The 13,925-nt window shown below is 37.7% G+C and overlaps 1 protein-coding gene across 1 annotated transcript in view; it reads left to right on the top strand.

The window, feature by feature from the left end:
- The window catches only part of LOC118205359 (nicotinamide N-methyltransferase-like), a 31,175-nt gene extending 17,544 nt beyond the window's left edge, over positions 1-13,631 (top strand). The window contains exons 2-3 of the mRNA XM_085811093.1: positions 7,237-7,444; positions 13,012-13,631. Of these exons, the coding sequence (XP_085667219.1) occupies positions 7,237-7,444; positions 13,012-13,459 (656 nt within the window). The 3' untranslated portion in view covers positions 13,460-13,631. The remainder of the gene's footprint in view (positions 1-7,236; positions 7,445-13,011) is intronic.
- Positions 13,632-13,925: the final 294 nt, after the last annotated feature.

Raw genomic sequence — 13,925 nt, 5'->3', positions numbered from 1 at the left:
CCGTATGGGCCCAACCGATGGGAGGACGAAAGATCAAACATCTCTTCAACGACCATTCGCCCTGAATCTCTGTAAAGCGTACCGCATCACAGTCACCAGCTCAGCGACAGTCCTTGCAGGGCTCATTCCACTCCACATACGCGCAGAACAAGAGGCAGTCTACACCCCCTCATATACCTCCGCAAAGATGCAACATTTGGCAACATAACATACAGCCCTCTGCAATTTCAAAGCCCAGGTAACACTCTTCACACTCATCCTGCACGTAAAGGCACAGGAATAAGAATTAACATCTCACGGATACAGCCACTGTCAATGACGCGAGTTTCAAGGGATACGCAAATATACACCGACGGTTGTAAGCAGGAAGACGGAGTAGGCAGCGCCTTTGCACACTATGACAAAGGAAGAATCATCCATGTATGGAAAGGACGCCTTGACTTAAACAACAGTGTGTTCCAGGCGGAGGTGCAGGCAATTATAACCGCGGTAGATTACATTTTCAATAATAATATAGAACGGGCGAAAATTTTCACTGACAGTATGTCAACGCTTCTAGCACTAGATAATCACAACCACACCTCGCCCTTGATCATCAAATTACAACAACTTTTGCAGCGCAACCCGCAGAAACATCTCTCCTTAACATGGATCAAGGCACATGCAGAAAATGAGGGAAATGAAGCAGCTGATAGCCTGGCCAAGCAAGCAGCCACTGATCCAGAAGCTAAAAAATCACAATCCCAGCCCCTCCTTCCTACCTCAAAGGGCTATTACGGGGTCAAGGCCTAAATCTTTGGCAGGAAGACTGGACGCACTGCACAACTGGAAGACGTACATACAGCTACCTCCCGAAAGTCAGCACTGAACGCAACATTGCAGTTGCTTCTTCTCTTACGGCTTATATTACGGGACACGGCCCATTCCCGACCTACTTCAATAGACATGGCATAACAACCACGGACATATGCGCCTGCGGAGCGGAAGGCTCCCCAGACCACTATGTTTTTGAATGCCATCTGACAGCAGGAAATCACCTCCCTCTTCCCATCAACAATAGTGAAGCTTATCACCGCTTCCTTATAAAGCACAAACCGGCAGTAAATACAATTTGCAAAGTTGTTAACAAGCTCAAGAGAATGGGCCAAGATTTGTGCTCTCCTCATTAACCAAAACTCTCAAGGCATGATACACTAACTAAGTCAGCATGCAGTTCCACATTCTCAGACACATAAGTCTACTCCTAAAACTTACATAAGTCCCTATTACAGACACCTTTCAAATAATGTACAATCAAATGTATTTAACATTTCCTCTTCTGTATATGCATAATACTTAATTTTTTATTTTTATTTATTTATTTATTTATTTTATTTTAATTTTTTTCCTATGAGCCTGTATTTTAATCCTATTATTTTGTAACTGTATTTTTGTATCTGTATATTTAATTTGTATTTTTATTTGAATTTTATTGTGAATGTGCAAAATTACCATAGCAAATTGCAACAACAAATGTCAAAACGGTAAAACTAATGCAATCTGCCCCTGTATGGCCATGTAAATGCTCTTGTTAACATCCTAAAAAGCTCCCTATGCGGCCTCTTGAGGCCCCAGGGAGTTTTTTCTTGTTAGTGGAGGGCGCGAGACATATGCCAGTTTACCTCTGTTAGACATCAGGCGTCCCCGTCCTCCGTTACCAACCAACCAACCTACATACTGGACTACCAGGGCTCAAGGGTGGCCTGATATCACTTTAGCCACCACTGGTATTCTTAATAATATTCACAATTGGAAGGTTAGCGAAACTCCCTCGTTCAGTGACCATCGCTACATTGAGTTCATAATAGATTCGGAGCACCAATTTATAATAAAGAACAGATGGAAAACGAAGTATATAAACCTGAACAAATTTAAAGATGCACTCTCAACCCATATTGAAAGTCTCGTGGCACAATGTAACAATTGCAACAGTAGTAAAGACATCGACGCCATGCATGAAGATCTTATGCAAACACTGCTCTCAGTGTGCGAAAAAGTCTTGAAAAGGAAACATTACGCAGACCCGAAATGCACTCCTTGGTGGAGCACCACGCTGACTGCTGAACGCAGAAAAGTCCGTGCCCTAAGGCGCAAAATGCAAACATGCATAGATCCCTTAGAAAGAGAGACACACTCGCTAATTTTTCGAAAGCAGAGAGCTGCTTACAAAAGACAGATTGCAAAAGCGAAGTTTTCATCCTGGAAAGAGTACTGTACCAACACTGCGAATAAGTTCGGAACTGTCTTCCGTATTGCACATGTCAAGATGTTTACACCTACTAATCTTACTGCCACAATAAGCCACGGAGCAGCAACTAGCACAGAAGTAGTTGCGCACATTCTGGACAATATCTTTAGACCTGATAACGCAGACACAGATAATCCCGCACAAAGAAATATCAGAGCCAGTGTTGAGCAATATTACAATACCAAGAAAGCAGATTTTGAACCACTGCCAAACGCTAAAGAAATGAGCGACATTGTTAAAGCCTTAAACACCAATAAAGCACCAGGTCCTGATGGGATAGATAATGGCATTCTGCAAGCCATTAACAGTACGCATCCGGAGTTACTGCATGCCTACATTACTGCGTGTTGGCGCAACAGATATTTCCCAGCCGGCACGAAACTTGGTGAGGTGGTGCTCTTCCTCAAAGCGAAAAAAGACCCTAATGTACCAACGTCTTACCGGCCTATTTGCCTTCTTCCTGCCTTGGGTAAAGTACTAGAAAGAGTCGTCCTTCAAAGACTTAAACACTATATCCTGTCTGGACAAAGCATAAATAACAAACAATACGGCTTCATTTCTGGCAGATCGGTGGATCACGCGCTGCAGCACCTACGAAAATTAATAGCAAATAACAGAATAAATAACCAACATAGTCTCATTATCTCTGTTGACATACAGGGCGCTTTCGACTCGTTGTGGTGGCCCGATGTACTGAAGAGATTACAGGACATGGGTAGCCCTAAGATTCTCTTTGACCTTATTTACAGCTACCTAAGTGATCGCCGCTTACAAGCCACTACGGACGCAGGAGTGCACTCACGTTCCACCAATAGAGGCTGTCCTCAAGGATCCTGTCTGGGTCCACTGCTCTGGAATCTTGTAGCGGACACAGCGCTGACTCTCTTTAACACAGATCCTCACACGGAAATACTGGCTTATGCCGATGACCTTTTGCTGGTAACCAAAGGGCACAGCCGCAACGCATATGAGACTAGGGCGCAACAAGCAATGGACAAGATGGCCAAATGGGCCAATGACCATAAGTTAACTATTGCCAACTCAAAAACCCAAGGTATGCTTATCTGTTCAGGTAAGCGCCATCGAAGAACCCCGTGCATCAACCTTCATGGGGAAAATATTAAAATAGTCAGAAACTTGAGGTACCTTGGAGTTATAATTGACGACACATTGACTTGAATGCCACATTTAAAGGAGGTCAAGGCACGACTTCACAGGATATTTTATTCCATGCTCAGAACAGCAGCACCAACATGGGGAGTTTCTTCGAGGATGCTTAAGACGTGGTACTCTGTAGTTGCTGAACGTATTGCACTATATGGGGCCTCCATGTGGGGCATAACGATCACTACTAAAATGGAGAATCTGCTACGCTCAGCACAAAGACCATTCCTCCTGAGCATTACCCGAGGATATAAAACCTCGCCCACTAATGCTCTAAACGTGATTTCAGGACTACCGCCTCTGCATCTCTTAGCTCAGCGCGAGAGTGCAATAGTGCGAGTGCTCCGACTCAAAGAGACAATAACTTTATGGGACAGGACTTATGTTTATACTGACTATGCAAAGCATTCCCGAGCCACCTTGCCACCCGGCCGAATTCAATATCTCGATTAACTGCAGGTCACCAACGTGGTTCAACGCCACTGCAATCTACACCGATGGTTCCAAAGGAGAATGTGGCACCGGTAGCAGATACTGTGTTCTACTTGGGAACCAGATCTTAAAGACCTGGGAAAGAAAGCTTAAGCACCAGAACTCAGTTTTTCAGGCTGAACTGATTGCATTAAAAGCTGTACTTGTCTACGCACTGGAAAATAACTATTCCATTATATATTCAGACTCAGCCTCTAGCCTCCAGGCAATCCAAGGCACATGTAGTAAAAATCCACTCGTCAGGGCCATACAAAAACTCTTACTAAGAACACCTAAATACTATAGGTCTGAACTCCAGTGGGTACCTGCCCACACTGGAATACTGGGTAATGAAATTGCAGATGCAATAGCCAAAAGAGCAGCAACTGAAGCCCACGTTCGCACACTTGATGTGCCTCTCCCGGGTTCGTTCTTAAAAGCTGAGCTCGAGAGAGAATTACTCAAACATTGGCAACATCTGTGGGAGACAGAAACCACCGGCAGAAGAGTTTACAGATTTTTTCCAAAAGTCTGCCGGCTTCTAAAATCTGGCTCGTCTCACTTCACTCATTATCTAACAGGACATGGTCCCTTCATGACTTACCTGCATCGCTTCATACGACGCGAAAACGAGCATTGCTCATGCGGGATGGTAGGAGATCCAGACCACTATCTGTTCGCTTGCAGAGAGACCGCCAAATATCATCTTAGGCAACCAGTAGCAAACCACATCCATGCATGGGCCGAATCTACTTCAAAAAATCGCAATGCATTGAAACGCATATGCGATTGCATAAACATTGCACGCAAAATCTCAGACAGGCTGGAGTAATTCTCAGCCACCATCCTCGTCACCAGCACAGCCCCTGTATGCACTGTACCTGTAGTGAACTAATTTTATCTTAAGTTAGCTTATTCGGCTTTTCTTATTCCCTGTATATATTTATCTCCTTGAACTGTAAACCTTGAATTATGTATTTTGCCTTATTTTATGTATTGTTTCCACTGTTTTGCCTTTTTTTTTATTTTATGTATTGTTTTACTTTCTAGTATTTTACTTCTTATTACTTTTAGTATTTGTAACCACCTATAAATTACTCTGTAAATATGTAACTGGAATTGTTCTTCACGCCCGCAATGCACCCTTCTTCCATCATGCACTATCGTCTTCGTCCAGCATTTGTTTGCACTGCCCCCAGGAGTCGTCTTGAGCACAATATATATTTATAAGTATGTCTTTTGTTCAAGTTATTTCCGTCAGTGGGGCTACCTGGCCGATATGCTAACTACCCAGTGGACCGGCTGCCTCGCTGTCGGTGGAAAGAAAGAAAGTATTTATTACATTTTGATGCTATTAATACATGCTGAAAATGTCATATACAGCTGCAACTTTCTTATACAATATGGCTGAAACTTTCCAACCAATTCAACAGAGATAGTAAAATGACAAAAATACTGGAAATAAAATAATAAATCATGTAGTTTTAACTTAGCTATGAAAGGTTACAGATCCCCCTTTTACAAAACTTTCTTTACATCCATAAGCGCTGCAGCGGATAACCCATTTTTTCTTAAATTTTATGTGACCAAGGAGAGCAGGCGTCTTTCGTCCCATAGAAATGAATGTAAAGTATTTCCTGACTTTCGGAATTTGACCAGCAGTCACGTGACACTAATGTTGGAACTGGTTGGTGGTTGCAATAAGCTCTCTACCAGTATATATCTCGTTGGTATTAACTCTTTTTGTAACCCCACTGCTCAATGAGCGCCACCGCCGGAAGAAACACCGGCCAAAAAAGATAATAGCCTTCAGCCGATATGCGGGAGTCATGAACTAACCCCGAGATTTTACTTTGTAACTTAAATGTGTAATTATAGCGCCCTTAATTGTAATGTTTTATCTTAATTGTGTTTTGTTAATTAAAACTATTTAAAAAGGCCAAGTGAATCTTAAATTTCAGTAGTCAGTTTAACTTAATGAAATAAACTAATATTAATTTCCGGTTCCACTTTTCAGTATTCAATGTCATTTCATACTGCACTAAATATGTAATTCAATATTCAGTTACTTAAAGTAGGTTCTAATGAATACTGTTCAGTTTCGAAAAATTTAAAAAGTATTAAGATTTATAGACAATGAGTACTACGCACACTCACACACATATTCATACCATTTAAGTTATCAATATGGGTTAAAAAAACAAGCAACTCAAATAAAATAAATGTAAAATATTATTACTCTTTTAATTTTTCTTATTAAGTTCTTTTGTTTTTGTTGCTACTTATGCTACATTTGTCTGACCTATAGTCAGCTCAAGCCCTCGAAATTCCTAGCAAGGAGCGCAAGTTACGCATGTAGTTGGCAACAGCCTTGAGCACCTTATCGGTGACAGTGCAATTTAGCTCAGTTCCGCCCCCAAATTTTGATGAAGAGCCAACCGTCGGGGATGGGCCCGAGGGTCTCCCACCCCTCTTCTCTTCCACCAAACGTACGAGAGGACTTTCGGCTCGCTGCATATTTAGAGTGCCGCCATGCCGCATCAACACTATACATTTACAAGCATCCATGCCTTCTACGGGATTCACACTCGGACCCTTCGGCCATGGCAATCACTATACCTGTTGGGAGGCTTATTGAACTCTAAAACTGGTAGACTAATAAAATTATATAAAAATTATATAAATTTTAAATCCATTGATGACTGAAGAAAAAAAGCAGTCTTTTTTTTTTTTTTTTTTTTTTTAATATATATATATATATATATATATATATATATATATATATATATATATATATATATATATATATATATATATATTTCCTTACTGTATAAGAAATAGATAACACTTTTTTTCTAATTTTAAAAGCCATTGACAAGTTCCTTGAAATAGATGACAAATTATTTTTCTTATTAGTCACCAATAAACTTTTTGTAATCAGAAATGTTATCTCAAAGAAAGGGAAAAAAGAGAGAAGACAATATTATGCTTTACAATTTACTTTTCTTCCTTAGTTATTTATGGTTCTATACATGAAACAATTTAATATTCATCGGCAATGAATATTTCGTCTCACTCTTTTGTTGTCATCATCTGACTCTGTATTAAATTTTCTATTCTTATTTTTAAATCAGAAATCAGTTGCTGGGAACACTTTATCTCTCTGAGTGATGGATAATTATTGCCTTATAAGATAAAAACAGATTATAAGGTTTACTTTAGAATATTTATTTTACTACTCAAATTTACATATCGCTCGTATCGCTGTTCTTATCTAAACTGTAATTATAAAGCCATTATTTCTTTAATTTCAGAAAACTTTAATGGTAGGAGAATTTTGGAAATTGGAAATTCAGCTGCTGTTCATTACATTGCATCTGCGAGTGCTTGTTTTACAAATATTGTCCAAGGCCAACTGATTCCAGATAGCTGTGAAAAATTAAAACGCTGGCACAGAAAAGAAGTAAATCTTGACTTCAGCTTCTTTCTTAATATCGTTGCTGAACTTGAGGGATATGAAGAGTAAGTTTTCTTTTCATTACTATTTGTAAATTTGTATTGAAGTATATTGAAAATTCCAAGTGTTCGTAGTAGGAATAAAAATAAAAATTATAATTTTCATGTTCATCTGCAAATGCCATATTCTAGTACAACTACTACATAATCTGTTACAATTTATTTTAACTCTGAACCATAATAATTCTTGTAATTTAAACTGAAAAGTTACAATTTAGTTTATTCAAAAATTGATCTTATGCTCACTTTTAATAAACGTCGTTTACAAATTTTAGAAAAGAAACTTTTCACTCTAATTACTCGAACATGTTTTACTGTTCTAAAGTAAAATACCAACATACAAACATATAAATCTACGGCACTTTTCATTTGACCCTGAAGTGAAGAGATCCATATAAATGTTACTTCTTTATACCATCTCTGCTCGATTTGTACAATCACTGCTTATTTTAAGCCTGTGTTTCTTTAGATTGCCTCTTGAAACACGTCTTTGAGGAGCTTCAGTGTTTCATGCTGTTCCTTTAAAGGCTCCACGAATCAAAACCAAAATCTGAAATTATTTTTAATACATTTGGTTCACAAAACTAAACTGAAATAATTTCTAAAATACTTATTAAAATGATATTTCTCATTTCTACTATTATTCCGACCTAAAATAATATTGAGCAGATGTTTTGACTAAAATTCTAAAAAAAAAAAAATAATGATCTCCTTTCATTTTTTACAGTGCGGGCAACGTCGATGTATTTTCAATTCTTTTGTAACATTTACTTTTCTGCAATTGGTAAGAGTTACAAAAATTATATTTTTATTGCTTTCCTTAGTAGTTAAAATTTGAAGTCTACCGTTCCATACTATTTTGAAATCTCGACACACGTTTGGAATATGCGACTTTCATATCCTTCTCCAGTTTCCCTATAGCCATCATTAGCTTTCAGGTACTGGTATGTTGACGATGGATTAGAGGGACAAGGCTAGTCTTTTAACATTTTATAACATACATTAACACTTATAAGTATATTTACCTAAAATTCGAAAGCATTGAAAGGAACACCATTTTGCCTCTTTTGAAACCGTGCGCTGTTCGAGTGTGGTCGGGTTATCGTAGGAATGGAAGGAGATTTTTGGGTTTCATCTGCTCTAGGCGAGAAAGGGCTAGCTGGCACTAACCTGTTCACTTAACTTAGAGATTCTGTGAGTAGATCATAAGAAATTTCAATTTTCTCATGATAGAATTTACAAGAAAATGTAACTGTTGGTGCTATGTTTATGTTTCATCTTCATAAATGCATTTTTAGAATATGCGAAATAATGCGAAGTAAAACACACTGATGCAGTAATCCTAAGTTTAAACTTATAGAGTGAAGTGGTATGGAAATGAATCCTCACGCAACAAATCTGTTACGTGCGTACGGATTCATAAGGAATTGAATAGCTTGATAAAATTTATTTTTCCAAAAGAAAGACTTTTATATTTGTGGAACCTTTCACAAAAGTATTCGTATAGCTTTTCTTAGCACAATAGAGCACAATCAATAATTGCCACTTCAAACTAAAAAGGACATTAGAAAGGAGACAACATAAAAAACATCAATGCGTAAACTCGCAGTACTCTTAATACTTTGAGCTAAACTCTGAACTCAAACTGAAGTAAACTGATGCTCACTCCGGTCTTATACTAATGACTGTGAAAATTGCAACACCATGAAGGAATTATGCAAATTGAACCAAACTTTCAGAAAATGTAAAGTGAGGTAAGACAGGCAAATGATTAGAATTACAAAGCGATTGCATATGCGTGGAATAAGAACAGGCTGCTTGTTTCATGTATATAAAGGACTGTAAAGTTGCGTTAAAATCTGCTTATCGTCCTGTCTGCGGTGAACGTTTAATTAGTGGGCAATATGCCTCGTCAACAGCGGTGGGTGCGATAACAACAACTAACGGAGTTCGAACGAGGCCGCATCTTCGGTATGCAAGAGGGTGGACTTTTGTATCGAGCAATAGCAGCCCGCACGCAGCGTTATGCCACAACAGCGATGCGTGTGTGGAAAAAATAGACAGAGAAGAACCAAACAGGGCGAAATCCTGGCAATGAGGCAAGCAATAGCACAACGACACGGGACGGCAGACATTTCATCCGTATAACTGTGACGGATCGTACAGCGACCTCTCGTGTGTTAGAAGAATGTTGTAACAAGCCTAGAAGTGTTGTGTTATCCAGCTTCACGTTCGTTGCCGTCTGCTGCAGTATGAACTGCGTGCAAGGTTTCCTCTATGCAGGATTCCTCTGTCTCTGAATCACAGATGCCTCCGACTTCAATGGGCAAGGCAACACAGTAAATGGCGTACCGTGTGGTAATAACTTGTTTTCTGCAATGAATCTCGCTACAATCTGGAGTACAATGATGGAAGAGTACGTGTCAGACATTGCAGAGGGGAACATCTGCTCTTGGAGTGTGTTATGCAGCGTCACACCGCACAAACGCTTGGCATCATGGTGTGGCGAGCTATCGGATATGATTGTCGATGCCATCTAGGGCAGATTCTGGACAACCTCAACAATGATCGCTACATAAGTGAAGTTTTGGAGCCAGAAGTCCTCCCTATTATTCGACGCACTCCGGACACTGTATTTCAGCAGGACGCTGTTTCTGTGTTGTCCATACACATGTTTATTAGACTGCGGAAGCCTTCTTTAGGGCACAAAAGGTTTCGTTTCTTCCATGGTATGCTTATTCCCCGGATATGTTGCCCATTGAGCATATCTGGGATTTCATCGGTCAGCGGCTCGTTCGTACAGCTGGTGGTGTACACACTAAGACTGAACTTTGAAGTCAAGTCGAAGCCATATGGAATGTCATTCCCCGGATTACATTCAGAACCTGTATGATTCAATACCACAACGAATACAGGGTCTCAACACACACTCAGCATGGCGAACACACAAAGTATTGATTTCCGGCGTGCGTTTCGTTTTTTTTTTTTTTTTTTTTTTTTTTTTTTTTTTTTTGTGGGGGGGAGGGTTGTTTGTTTGTTTTTGTTTTGTAAATTTGAATGTTTATTTATATGTTACTACTAAGTGTAATAAATCCCATTAATTTCCCACAATTCCTTCACGGTGTTGTTGGATTTTTCACAAACATCAGTGCATGTAACTTTTCCCCGGCCGACGAGAAGTTTCCAGTATCTTCGGTTTCTCAAAATTGCTGGAAGGCTTACACAGTTACAGTTACATAAGGCCGGATACCGTTACAGTTAGATATGTATAGGATCAGTTACACTTATACATTGATCGGACCAAAATGTAACCACACTTTGGCAACTTTTGACAACTTCACGACAAATTTCGGGGTAAAATTAAAAATTAGTCGCCAAAACCATGGACAGCTTGGCATTGCCATTTACCTTTATGTTAAATTGACTTATTCCTGTATTCCTTTTTTTCCGGCGAATCTTCCCATTTCTGCGGTCATTCAATGTTGCATTATGCAAGGGGTACAACAATTCACATAGAATTTTGCTAAAACTATTTACATATGTAAAAAATCTGCAACAGATCGTTAAAGAGCACACGCAAGCAACTTCTGATGCTGTTTTATAACAATGCGCAGATCAGCTGCCAGTGCAACAACCCTGTGGTCTTGATCGCTTGTCTGTCATGTGTTTGGGGATAATATATTTTCAAAAAGCACAAAAATAATGGCAAAAGGTAGATCTATTTCACATGTTCTCAGCTATACAAGCATGAAGTATTATACTAGTTATTCCAAGGAGGAATATTAAATAATTTCAAAATGATTAATGATATGGAAAAGGAATTTCTTTTGCTAGCCTTATACATTTTTTCCCTTCAATTTAAAATGCTTTTCACTAATTATTTATTTTTATGATATCCACAAGATTTAAAAAATTATTTATGCTATATAAGATCATTGTAAGTTCCCTCCTTTATCCAGTTTTCATAAACTGATCAGAGCGTTTTAACGATTATTGTGCTGCTTGGACTTCAAATTATATCGTTAGCCTTCATATTCAAACTAGAATTAACCCTATCCTGACGACCTCCTCCTAATGATTGTAGTGTTTTGTGAGAATACTGTAACTAGAATTTAATTTCGAAGAGGAGGGGCTGCAACATTTTTCTAAAACCAATGCTTTGTAACTGCATTCTATTTCAAACTACAACTTCAATTTCGTGGCTCCATTCAGCAATACAGAATTAAGAGAAATCCCATAACTTGATTTAGAAGACGAATCAAACGAAGCGGAGGAGAGCTGATGTACATTCAGGATGAAAACTGGTCTGGTGGGGGTATAATATTTTATATTAGAACACTCATTATCTCTAATTCTTTCCGTGTGATTAACAGAGAGACATTCATCCATGGTTTTTTGCCATGGTTTTTTGCTTTTATCTAATTTCTTCCATAGTACGTTTAAACGCCTTTCCGCCATTTTTTTTTTTTTTTGACAATCCCAATGGGCACCATTTATCTTCAGTTATTGGTACTATTACAATATGTACTCGAATCCCAGGGAACGGGTGGCTGCATGGACGTTTTTGTGGTTCTCTCAAAGTGTAACGTATATACGATCCAGTTGCTTTTAAAATCTCTTCCACGGAAGCATTCCTCCCCTTAGGCAGATATCCCTTGAGTGCTTTGCAGTAATTAAATAAATAAACCAATCATTTTTTCTTGTGTGCTCAAATGAAATGCTCCTCACAGTACTGCTGTCCAAAGGTTTTGCTTTCACTTGAATTTTTAGTGCGATCGCCAAGGAATAATTTCAACTAAGGAAAAGTATCACAGTTTCATCAATTCCCCCTTATTTTGACATTTTCAACTTCTGCTGTGCTCAGCAATGGTACCGTATTTATTGCAAGGTTTTTTCTGAGGTAAGAAAATCTTCAGGTTTGTTTGATTTCTCTTTTATTCTAAGATTTTTAACATTCCTTAAAAATTAACTAAATGATTCCTTTGACTGTAAACGCAAGTGATCTCGGTGACTGTCAGCTCATTTAGTCCTTTTTCAGCTTGAGAATATGTGATACGTTGCAAACGGCTTTACGTTTTGGAGTATAAGGCTGTTTAAAAAAAATTATTGCTTCTTGGATAATAAATCAGTTATCAAATTTTCAAAGCGGGAAATTTGATTTATTTTATTTGAATAAGCTTACCTGGTGCTTCAATTAATGTTAATTTATGGAATTACTTTATATGTAACGCAGTACTTTAATTCCAAAAACGAGGAATAATTTGGAAAAATATAAGATCTTGTAAAATAGATTCTAAATAAATTTATTTGTATTTAAATTTTAAATATTAATTCTTTGATTTTAATTGGAATTTAATATCAAATTAAGTTTTATAACGTACGCTTTACCCTCGATATGTTAAAATTTTTCCAGTTTTCACGTTTGTTTCACGCTCATTAGACTATCTTATGTCAATCAAAATTCTGCTTTTGCTAGCTAATCGATAAGTTAGTTTTTTATGTAAAGAATTTCAATTAATAATTATTAGAGAATTTAAAACACTTTATTAAAATCATATTACTTTTTCTTACAGTAATTTGGAAGAAGGAAGAAAGTTGTTAGAATCACAAATACGAAAGTGCGTGAAGTGCGTTGTGCCATGTGATATTCATTCAGATCCGATTCTGAAACTGGAGGAGTTAACTGTTGTCGAAATTCAACCACCTTACGATCTGATTATAACAATATTGACACTGGAATCTTCGTGTCCAGACTTTTATAGCTATGTCACAGCTCTGAAAAGAATCCACAAACTTCTCAAGAGAAAAGGTGGATTAATCGTAGGAGGATATGAATGTGAAGGAAACTGGAAAATTGGCAATAAATGGGTTCCTTGTCTTAATCTCAATATAAGTGATATCTGGTGCGCCTTAAAATTAGCAGGATTTGGAAACATGACGTTCAAAGTACATTATGGAAATAAACCTGAAAGTTATTACAAACATAACAGTTTCTATTGCATCGCAGCAGAAAAACTGTAAATATATAGCTAATTGTCGTTACACGAGTAACCATATAGCATTTAATACCATCATCAGCTTTATAAAAGAGAAAGCTGATATAAGAAAAAAAGGGACTAATTTTTCTTCGCTTTATTGAGTGCATTTATCTTCTTATTACAATCAAGAAAAGAATAAAATTACTTTTTATGTGTTCATATCTTTCATTTAGCCATAGAGATAATAATAGCAAGTATATTAAAAATGTATATTTAAAAATGTATCTTAAGTTCATTTGAATACTAGTTTCAATCATATTATGAGTCGAGCATGATGAATTCATGATAAAAATATTAAACAAAATCTCCTCGACACATTAATAAGCATGCCGAAAAAACTTGAAAATTCACCAAAACATTGTTTTAATTTCCATTCTTATCTTTTAACTCTTCATTTAATGTCGTAAATATATAAGAAACTATTATCTATGAAATTTGAAACATGCCAG

This window comes from Stegodyphus dumicola, chromosome 2, assembly GCF_044657685.1.
Source record: "Stegodyphus dumicola isolate Sdum_Otavi_A_Nest chromosome 2, ASM4465768v1".
Taxonomy (NCBI): Eukaryota; Metazoa; Arthropoda; class Arachnida; order Araneae; family Eresidae; genus Stegodyphus; species Stegodyphus dumicola.
This window is presented reverse-complemented; position numbering and strand designations above follow the sequence as displayed.